The 11296-nt window shown below is 35.5% G+C and overlaps 1 protein-coding gene across 2 annotated transcripts; it reads left to right on the top strand.

The window, feature by feature from the left end:
* Positions 1–1465: 1465 nt before the first annotated feature.
* On the top strand, positions 1466–1918 carry LOC124960491 (DNA-directed RNA polymerases I, II, and III subunit RPABC3-like). Of its 2 annotated transcripts, XM_047519283.1 has the most exons (2): positions 1466–1716; positions 1801–1918. In XM_047519283.1, the coding sequence occupies exons 1-2, from the start codon at positions 1466–1468 to the stop codon at positions 1916–1918; spliced, it is 369 nt and encodes a 122-aa protein (XP_047375239.1). The 2 variants fall into 2 exon arrangements, with proteins under 2 accessions (XP_047375239.1, XP_047375238.1); XM_047519282.1 differs by having other exon boundaries at positions 1466–1918.
* Positions 1919–11296: the final 9378 nt, after the last annotated feature.

The following is an 11296-nucleotide window of genomic DNA, read 5'->3' as shown; positions in this document are numbered from 1 at the left end:
TGGAGTGTCTGCAAAGACATTGGCTATGTTAGTATCTTGGTGATTATTTATTCAGAAATGATGGTGCTTATAATTTTTATTGTCCTTTCAACTCTGATATAAGACAAGTGTCACAGGATAGTGGGGAGCAGAAGGTTGTATCTAGACAAAAATTAAAGTCAGACATGAAAAGTCAAAGAAGAAAATTTTACTATGAGTGAGAGTAAAATGAATGTAAAGTAAGTCTGAAACAAAGAATGAGAGAGAGAGAGAGAGAATATCTCCGAGCAGAGAATGACAAAGAAAACAATGTTGCTTCCACATTTGCTGCCAATTCACATTAGTATTAAGAGCTGGGTTCCACCTTCTGCTCTCTTCATCAACCTGATGAAGACTCCTTCAAGTTTTTTGGCCCTAGTTCATCCACTCTGGAACTGTCTTGGCGACCATCCTAATGGTGGGGGAGGGGGCTTCATCTAAAAGTCAACCCTATATTAATGTGGATTCTGGGGTCAATGACTGGAGAAACTTGACCTTAGTGTGCCTGTGCTACAGAAGAAATTTTCCTTTGAAATATATTAAAAAACTTATGGCCATAAAGTCAAACTTCAATGACCTCAGTAGACCCTGTCAGGAGTTAATCCCCTTGACCTTTCCTTCTTGACATATTTCTTACTTGACTCTCTTCATTTCTCCCTATGTATTCTCAGTGTTCATGCACCTGTTATTTTTCTATAAGTTATTTGTATGTTCATTAGCCTTGAAATCAATTTAAACAAAACCTGTGACCCTACCTTATTATTGGTTTGCACTCTGCTGTTCATATTTAACTATAACCTAACACAGTGTCCTTTACAGAGAAATATAAAGCTATCTCAGCCTGTAACTCTAGTTTTCTGCTTCATCCCATGGATCTGTGGGTCATATTCTACTTGCAGGTAGTGAGAACATGTTGAGTTCTCTCATTTACACTCTGAGAAATGTGGAGATGAACACTGTCATGCAGAAGGTATAATCATGAGTGGAACATTCATAATTAAATCTAATAAGGAAATTCTGTTTCCTTTGACCCTGTGGATCCAGGAGGGTTATCATTTCAGACTTGGCAGGAGGAATATAAGATTTCTTTGGGCAATTGCATTGGAGAACCTTAGTAATGTAAGAAACAAAGAGCCAAGTTACCATTATTCAGAATCCAGTCATTAATTGGAGAAGGATGAACTAGTTTAAAGTGTGATCATTTGAACTTGAAGAACACAAGAAATTTTCTAGCAAAGCACCTCTCTGTTCATGCAAATTCCTCTCCACAATTTACATGAAATTCTATTTTTCTTGGTTAGAAAATCAAACTTTCGATTGTGCTCCGGTGTTGTCACTCTTCAGCCAGCACATTTTTCCTGTCTCTTTTTCTCCACGCGAGGGCGTGCACGAACCCCAGTTGTGGCTGCGTGGTCTGCACTTCTGCTGGTCTTGTGGCCCCCTCAGGATGGCGGGCATCCTGTTTGAGGATATTTTTGATGTGAAAGACATTGAACCAGAGGGTAAAAAGTTTGACCTAGTATCTCTACTGCATTGTGAGAGTGAATCTTTCAAGAAGGACCTCATTTTAGATGTAAACATTCAGATTTACCCTGTGGACTTGGGTGACAAGTTCCAATTGGTCATAGCAAGTACCTTGTATGAAGTTGGTACCCTGGATGATGGGGAATACAATCCCACAGATGTCAAACCTTCCAGGGCTGACCAGTTTGAGTATGTAATGTACAGGAAGGTGTACAAGATTGAGGGGGATGAAATGTCTACTGAAGCAGCAACACACCTCTCTGCCTACATGTCCTATGGTGGCCTGCTCATGAAACTGCAGGGTGACACCAACAACCTGCATGGATTTGAGGTGGATTCCAGAGTTTATCTGCTGATGAAGAAACTGGCCTTCTGAACCTTGAGGGATGACAGCCTGCTGCTTGGTCACTCAGGTTGTGGATGTTGTTCAAGCCTGAGTAGAATTTGCTGTTGTTTACCTGTTAAGGAGGAACTGGCTTTCTGCCCACTGTTGGTGCTTCTGGGTTCAACTCCTAATTTCCACATATAGGTGAGAACTTGCAGTACATTTCTTTCTACTTTCTTTTCAAGAATACTACCCACCCTTAGTAACTACAAGCACAATGTTGGACAATGGATGCCTTCAACTTCTGTATCATATATATCACTTGTTTCTCTTCTGACCAATGCTTCCCACTCTACCCCCCCAACACACACACCCTAATTTCTGATAACTATAAATCTACTCAGAATTTGTTATTTTTGCTGTTGTTGAACCATTTTTTTCACATTTTTATTGTTTTTTTATACGTGATGATAGAATTAATTTTGATGTAAATATAAAAATGTGAAATATAATTTGCTGAATCTTTTCTTGTTTATTTCCACATATAGGTGAGAACATACAATATTCATTTTTCTATATCTGGCTTATTTCACTTAATGTGCTGCAAATGACTTGAATTGTTCTCCATTGTATATAATATTTTATTTAATCTTTCATCCCTTCATATACACTTAGGTTGATTCCTTCTCTCACTATTGTGAATAGGGTTGCAATAAACATGAGAGTTCAGATATCTCTTAGAAATACAATGCTGGGCAAGCACTCTACCAACCGAGCTGTAACACCAGACCTTGCATTTTGATTCATTGTACACAAATGGGGTACATCTTTTCATTTCTATGGTCGTGCATGATGTAGATTCATACCATTCGTGTAATCATACATATACATAGGGTAATGCTATCTGTCTCAGTCCACCATTTTTCATACCCCCCCACTCTCATTTCCCTCTATGTAATCTAAAGTTGTCTTCTTTTTTATTGTTGTCTTTTTTTATTGTCTTTGGATATATACACAGTACACCTTTCAGGGTCACATGGTAACTCAATTTATATTTGCTTTTTAATTTTACTTTAACAATTCAAATTGTGTATAATTATGGGTTTAGGTTGGTGTGCAATCCAATTTACAATTGAATTGAGAAAAAATACTTAAAATAAATTTAACAAAGAAGTTTGTTTTAAATTTTAAGAATCGCAAGCTATTTTCCAAAAAGTCCATATTAATTTACATTCCTACCAGTGTGAAAGGATTCCCTTTGTACATATTAGCCATATTCTCCATATTCTTGCCAATGTTTTATGAAAATATTATTCATTTAAATTTTTACTTTGAATAGCTTCAATCACAAAAAGATTTCATAAGGTTCTTTACAATGCTGAATGTACAATTATGAACGTAAGTCATTTTGAGAACAGGGTGCCATTCTTGACCAGCAATACAAATTTAAAAATATAAAGATGAAGCATCATTTCTTGCCAATATTTTCCTTACATCTTTTTCATTTAAGCTATTCTAACATATGTGATTTAGTATATCATTATGGTTTTAAGTTCTCTAATGTTTAGTGATGCTCCACATTTTTTCATGTATCTATTGGCCATTTATACATCTTTTTTTAAAAAAATGTCTATTCAGATCCTTTTTGCATTTCTCAATCTGGTTATCTGTTTTCTTGCTATTGAGTTGAGTTTATTATTTATTTTGGATATCGAGTCTTTATCAGACGGATAGTATGCAAATATATTCTCCTATCCCACAGTTTGCCTCTTCACCAGGCTAATTAACTCATTAGTTTTAAACATTTCTTATGCAAACACAAAAGAGAAGCTTATAACTGGTACAAAAATATGAAAAAATACTCACTAGATGCTATATGAGCCTCAATTTAGACTGGCATCTACCCTGTAATTGAGATTTGAGCATAGGAAAGGTGAAAGTGACAGAAAGGTCAGACTATCATTCACCCTGAGAAACAGCTCTTCACCTTATATATTTTGTTCTTGCAATATATACCATCCCCATGTCCTCTCAATTCTTCCTGTTTACTGAACTGTGGAAACCAGTAGGGGAGATGGGATTGCAACTCTATTCATATTGAGATGTTACCAGCACAAATTCAGATCAATGAACTGGATCATTGAATATTCAACCAATGTTTTTTTTTTTTTTTTTCCTTAACTAACATGTTTTTTTGCCTCCCTCATTTATATTTCTCAATAAGGTTCACACATTTACTCTTTCAAAGCACTGTTTAGAGACAGGAAATTTGAAAGAGAAGTTTTAAAATGATGGAGACAGGATAGAGGTGTGTGATCTTGTGGGCACATACGTGAAGTAGAAAGCTAAGGGGTGAAGACCAAGGGCTGTAAGGACATGCAACCTGTGTGCCAGCAGTCCATATCTAATGACCACTGAGTAGCTTGGACAACTTGCTCACTAATTCTCAACTGAAGAGATCATACGACAAGGTTATGGAACATATTCTATACATACATACTGCCAATCAAAAGGGAGAGGAAGTACTTTCACTACTAAGTGAATACCTTGATTTTTTTACATAGAAGAAGTATAAATATAACTCCAAATGGTGGTAAATTATCCAAAAGAAACAGATGTCTTGAATTAACATGGAAGGAGAATTTTTTCTCCTTTCTCCTCCTCCTCCTTCTCCTTCTCCTTCTCCTTCTCCTCCTTCTCCTCCTCATTCTTCTCCTCATCTTCCTTCTCCTTTCTCCTCCTGATCCTCCTCCTTCCACTTCCTTCCATTTTTCCTCTTCCTCTTTTCTCTCTCCTTCCCCTCCTTGTCCTCCTCCTTCTTTTCCTTCCTTCTTCCTCTCTTCATCTCAAATATGATGAGTTAATACTACACAAGTCCCTTCACTTGTGATTCATAGTGATTTATAACATGAATTCATATTCATATTGAACAGTGTAGTTTAGTGTAAATTAGATAATCAACATACTTCATAATAAACTCTGTAAAGGATGGTGTATTAAACAGTTGGAATGCTGCTTCTCCCTTCCAGAGAAGTGATCCTGAAATTGTGTGTCACTTTCACTGGAGTGAGAATAAAATCTCCCGGAAGGAGATCAGCTCCTAGTGGAAAAGACACATGAAGTGTGAATTGTGTCTGTGTTTTTTCTGGTCCACCTCAATGTGTGTCATAGATCTAAGATAGCTTGGTTGAAGGCTGAACAGTCTCTTAGGCATGAGACAGCTCCTTACAGATACAAATTTCAGATCTGACCCAATATCTATAGTCCCAAGGTTGGGAAACCTTAACCAATAATAACAAACTACATATTCAGTGGTTGATTTTTAAGCAGATGAAACAGCAAGTGCAAATGGAAAACACTTACTCTGAGGGAAGAAAATCAAGGAACCCTTTGTGAAAAAGAAAGAGAATAATGAATGTGAGGTCAGAAATATAAAGAGAAAGTCAATTGTGAATTTTTGACTTGTGATTTTAAAGAATTCCTGCATCTGACTGAGCATGGAAAGCAGAAGCTGAGATAATAATCAGGAGGATGCTGCAATAATCTAGAAAAAACAATGTAATAGCAAGTACCAGGTGAAAATCATTGCATATGGAGAGAAAAATTTCACTATGGAAATGGTTTCCATGGTTGATGGGAATGTAAAATGATATATCCAAGTCCAATAAATTTAATTTTTTTTTCTTTTTCTTTCTTTCTTTCTTTTTTTTTTTTTTTTTTGGTACAGAGGATTGATCCCAGAAGCTCTCAATCACTGAGCTACATTTCCAGCCCTTTTCTATATTTTATTTGGAGACAGGGACTCACTAAGTTGCTTAGGGCCTTTCTAAGTTGCTGAGGAGGGCTTTGAACTCTTCATACTCCTGCCTCAGACTCCCAAGCTGCTGGGATTAGAGGCTTGAGCCACCATGTCCAGCTTCCAATAAAGCTCTGACTGCTCATCATGTAAGTGAATATGCACTTAAAATATATCCCAACAATCCAATTCCTAGCTCTTTGTCCAAGAAGTGCAGTATGTTTATAAAATGATTGTACTATACAGTTTAGGCAGCTTTGTGAATAATAAGCAAGAACATTAAGAGAATCTTTATGATATTGTTTATTAATAGAAAAAAAAAATGTGGACAGACTTTGGTGTATACATAAATACACCAAATACACCTCCACAAGAAAAGGAAGAGAACCTTTGATTTACATAGTACCTGTAATGAATAGTAAAAATATTTTGCTAGTGAAAGAACCCATGCAAAATAGAGTGCATTATTTATGGTTTCATTTATATAAGTTTCAGGAAAAAAAATCATCTATGGTGTCAAAAAACTGAAAGCAACACAGCAGCAATTGCCTATTGGGGGTGAGAGAGTGGCAATTGTCTAAGTTTTATCAACTCCTTCCACACTGATCTCCCTTCTATTTTCATGAGATTCTTACCCCACTTTTCCCCTTATTTTGCCTTAACTTTCATATTCAAGAGAAAAGAGTCAACCCTTGACTCTGAGTATGGTTTATTTAACTGAGCATGGTGATCTGCAGTTCCATCCACTTGCCACCCAATAACATAATTTCATTCTTCTTTTGGGCTGAGTAAAACTTCACTGTGCATATATGGCACATTTTCTTTACCCTTTCATCTGCTCATGCAAGCCTGGGCTGGTTCCACAAATTGGTTATTATGAATTGCACTTCTATAATCATTTCTATGCCTGTGACACTACAGTATGCTGATTTTAGCTATTTTAAATAAATACCAAAGAGCGGGAAAGCTGGATGGATGGTGTTCACACTCTTAGTCTTTAAGGAATCTCCATTCTTCTTTCCAAAGTGGTTGCACCAATGTGGGTCAAATGCAATGTATCAATGTACCTTTTCCCCACACTCTTGTCAGTATCTATTATTATTTGTATTCTTGATGACTGCCATTATCACTGGAGTGAGATAAAATCTCAAAGTAGTTTTGATTTGCATTTTCCTAATTGCTAAAGGTGTTGGACATTTTTTTTCAAATTTTTTTTCCATTTTTATTTCTTCTGTTGAGAAGTATGTGTTGCAGTCTTTTGTTAAATTATTTTATTTTTCAAAACAAACGAATAACTCTTAGTACATAATTGTTAACTGAGATTCATCCTTCATTCAGATACCCTGATTTTTACATCCTGCCCTTTTTCTCTCCAGAATCCTGTCCAGGATGACATTGATTTAGTCATTATGTTTTCTACAGTGCAGTTTGACAGGCACACTGTTTTTGTTTTTAGTGACCTTGACACTTTTCAGGAAAAAGCAAGTCAAATGTTTTGAACTAAAGTCCTCAACCTGTGCTTGTCTGCTATTACTCAGACCTAGAATTACGAACTTTTGTGGGGAGGAATTTTAAGTAAATTTTCATTCTATTCCCATCATATCAGTGGCTATGTGCTATCAGTGTGATTCACATTTGCTGGGGACCTTGCCCATTTGGTGAGGCACCAAAGTCACGTTCCCCTCTGTAGCCACTTGACCCCCATTTATACTCTCTTGTTTGAAGGAGGTCACTATGCACAGACCGCAAGAAGAGGCATGGGTGTCCTCTAAACCTTCCAGGGCACCTTCTCTCTGTAAATACTTCAAATTTATATTCTTACAAGTCTCTCTCCTCTCTTCTCCTCTATTTATTTAGTTATTTGTTCAAATATAACACTGTGGACTCTTGGATGCACATGATTTACTCCAGATTATATTTCGATACTGTTTCCTCATGTTGCTGCTACATTTTCACAGCTTTGACCCCTGTAGGCTCTTTGAGTTGACCCATGACCCCGTCCCACATGCCCGTCACTGTGGGTTTGTGTGTGTTTCAGCACATCCTCACTCTCTACCACTGCAACAAGCTCCAGTACCTCTAGTACATTCTCAGTTCAGATCTGGAAACAGACACTCTTTCAAGAAGTCCTGATCATTTTATTGGAGAATAGTATTGGAAAGAAAGATCCAGTTCCTACTGTTTTTTCCCCTAGCCAAAAGTGTCACTTATCATCCAAATTAGTGCCTTTAATTACAAGAATAAGCCACCTCTTTACCCCATAATATGAAATAAATTGTAGAGTAAGTTCTTCATCACATCTGACTTGTCTTTCTCCTGAGAGGGGAGGAACCCCTGAGGGAATTTCTTCCCATGACTCCTTTGGTTTGCATCATGTATATGAAATACACCTCCGTGAGGGCAAAAGTGAGGAAAGTCCTAGTGAAAATCCTGTGTGTGGGTAGATTTCAGAAAGTGCTGAATGAATCTGGAGCCAATTCAGTCTGCCTTCTAGCATGCAGGTGGGAACATAAACTTCTTGCTGAGACCAAACACATCCTGATTCCAGAATAATCAGGCATTGATTTAAAAGCACTTGGTATTATTTGTATTTAAACTTGCAGAAAATGAATCAGATTAATGTGAAAGTCAGTATCTAACATACTCCAGGCCTTGTTGAAGGGTAGGACCTTTAGGGTCTTTTCTAGGAGTGCTTTACAATGTAACCTGAGAACATGGTTTTAAAAAAATTATGTTAGAGCTGGGGTTGTGGCTCAGTGGTAGAGTGCTTGCCTGGCACGTGTGAGGCACTACTTCGATTCTCAGAACCTCATATGAATAAATGAATAAAATAAAGGTCCATCAACAACTGAAACATTTTTTTCTAAAGAAATATTGTTATATTTATTCTACTGTCTTTCTTATTCCTATCCTCCCTCCTTTACTTTATTTCTCCTTTGTCTAATCTACTGACATTCTCTTCTTCCCCTCCTCCCCTTTATGGTGGTTTAGCTTCCAATTTTTGGTGAAAACATTTGAATTTTGTTGTTTGGGGACTGACTTTTTTCACTTAGCATGATATTCTGAGAGAGAGTAGTATAAATCTAACATAATTTTCCTATATCTACACCTGAAATTACCTAAGTGAAATCCACTATTGTGCCCACCCACAAAAATGGGGTACTAATTAGACTAAAATATATCCTATGGTTATATAATTTTATCAGAAGGAATTCTACTGTCATGTATAGCTAAGAAGTACCAACAAAATAAAATTTAAAAAGGAAAAGAAAAATGGGTACAGTATTTCCTGATGGAAATAGGCACTACCAGGTATGGTTGTTGATAGATCTGGTTGTATGGTGTAAAGAAAAATAATATTTAGGGTATTTTAGATGTTATCATGGATATTGTGAGATACAGGAAAACCTTTTCTTCAATAGTAGCTGTATATAGATGGGATGGAACAGCATTTATTCGTATCTATAGAAAATCTCTTATTTCAATCATACTATTTTACTCCAATGTATACCATTCTTATGCCTATAATACACACATACACACATGCACACACACACACACACAGCCATACAAATGTGTTAGGATGCTCACCTCTGTAAATTTATCTATCCATATACATACATACATAAGGGAAATAGATATATTGATGTAGATGAACATATTTTATTTTACTTAATGTACAGACGCCAAAAATATTTTCTACATCTCTTTTTGCTAAAAGATTCCTTAAAGAATATACTTAGAAAGTATCCAATGGAGTAAGTGAACCTATAGTGTGGTGGTTTATGATGCACTTAAAGAGCTCTGAGTTTCACAAATACCTCTATACAGACTCACCATGGTACTCGAGCTTCTGAAGCTCAGTGCTGTTTGAAATTAACATTCCTCCTGTACACAACAGAAGACAATTGTGAGGAATCAGTGAGAGGCTGACATTAATAACATTCTCTCCTCAGGTAAGGTTTTTCAAATTTCTTTTTATTGTGGCATGATTATAATACATTTCAAAGTACTATCAAAGTAAGTAGTTTAAAAATAGATCCTCCTCACATCATGAACGCAAAGAAAGCAGCATTCCTCTACAAGTATTTTTGTAGTCTTTTAAATAATATTCATTTATATAAGGATGTATATGTATGCAAGCATATTTTCCTGTTAATGAAAATCGTACCATCCTATGAGAATACTGTGTTGATATCTTGAATTACAATTTACAACGTATTTTAGAAACTATTGTGTGAATATGCTTTATAGTATTTGCATAAAAGTATCCTTGATTTCTTCATTGACATTTTGATGATTCTTGAAGTTGCTTCCTCTGTTTAATTACAACTGAAAGGACTGCACTACTGATTTTGTTCACTGCTATTAGTTGGATTTGTTTATCAGCTCTAAGATGATTCTTTGTGCCTGAGTGGCTGTGTCTATGCGAAAGGAATCTCTGAATCAAGGTCTGCATGCAGTTGTGAGATTACAGGCTTTGAGATCACTTTCTAAGAGCTTGCAAACACTTGAACTCCCTCCAAAGACTGGTGTTATTGACTGTTTCTTACACATTTCTTCACACCTTTTGTTAAAAGACAGTTATCAAATATTGCTTTATTGATCTGATATAGATGCAACAGATATTCCACTGGTATTTTAATTTGAATGTACTAAGTGTGAATGATATTGAGCATTGACCCATAAGCTAAACTTTCTAATGAAAAAAAAAAAAAAAGAATCTCTTTCATAATATTTTCTTTACCTTCTGTTAAAGTGTACTGTGATTTTTAAGACTGATGTGTGATCTGCTTGTATTTGAAGAAATTATGCTTTTATATGACTAACATGATACATATGTGTGTGTATATATATATATGCATATATATACATTTTTACCATTTCAGTATATATCTTTTGCTTTTGATGGTGCTATTATTTGGAATTTATGGTGTAAAGTAGAAAAACTATCAATCTGTTCAGTATTTAATGAATGAAAATAATTTTTACTTTCCTTTTTGTATCTATCTTCTTTTATTTGAAGTCAGGATATACAAAGGAGTATGCTTACTAAGAATTCCATTGAAAGTTTAATTAATGAATGAAATATCCAGAAATGATTTTCTAAACCCCTAGTGGCACTCATAAACTTGAAATTTAGAGAAATGTTTTTGTTCATGTCAGCTGTTCGCCACATTGGTCTCAGTATCTGTTTATTTCATATGTAAATTTGCTGAGGACCTCCGAAAAATTTTTACAAAGGGGGAAATTTAGCTTTGAATATCAAGACTAATTTAAAAAATGTTTTAAGTAGGGATTGAAGTTAGAATTGAAAAGAACTAGATAATTCAAGAGGTAACTGTTAAAAAAATAAAATTAGTCAAGAGGTTAAAATGTTTGATGCTGCTGGAATAGACTAATTGAATTGTCACACAGTAGTAATTTTATTCTTTATTGTTTTCTTCCTTCTGGTCTTCCCCCGACTGTGCTCTTAGATTATATTAACCTATTATGTCCAATCATCTTACATACAGGACATCTATAAAAAACTATAATATTTTATAGGACATCTACAAAATGGCTTAATTCAACTTTTTATAGGTGTCCTATATATAGGACAAGTAAATATAATGGGGTAAAGAAGACAATCT

This window comes from Sciurus carolinensis, chromosome 11 (genome assembly GCF_902686445.1).
Source record: "Sciurus carolinensis chromosome 11, mSciCar1.2, whole genome shotgun sequence".
NCBI classification, from domain to species: domain Eukaryota; kingdom Metazoa; phylum Chordata; class Mammalia; order Rodentia; family Sciuridae; genus Sciurus; species Sciurus carolinensis.
Note: the sequence above shows the minus strand (reverse complement) of the source record. Positions and strands in the feature narration are given on the sequence as shown.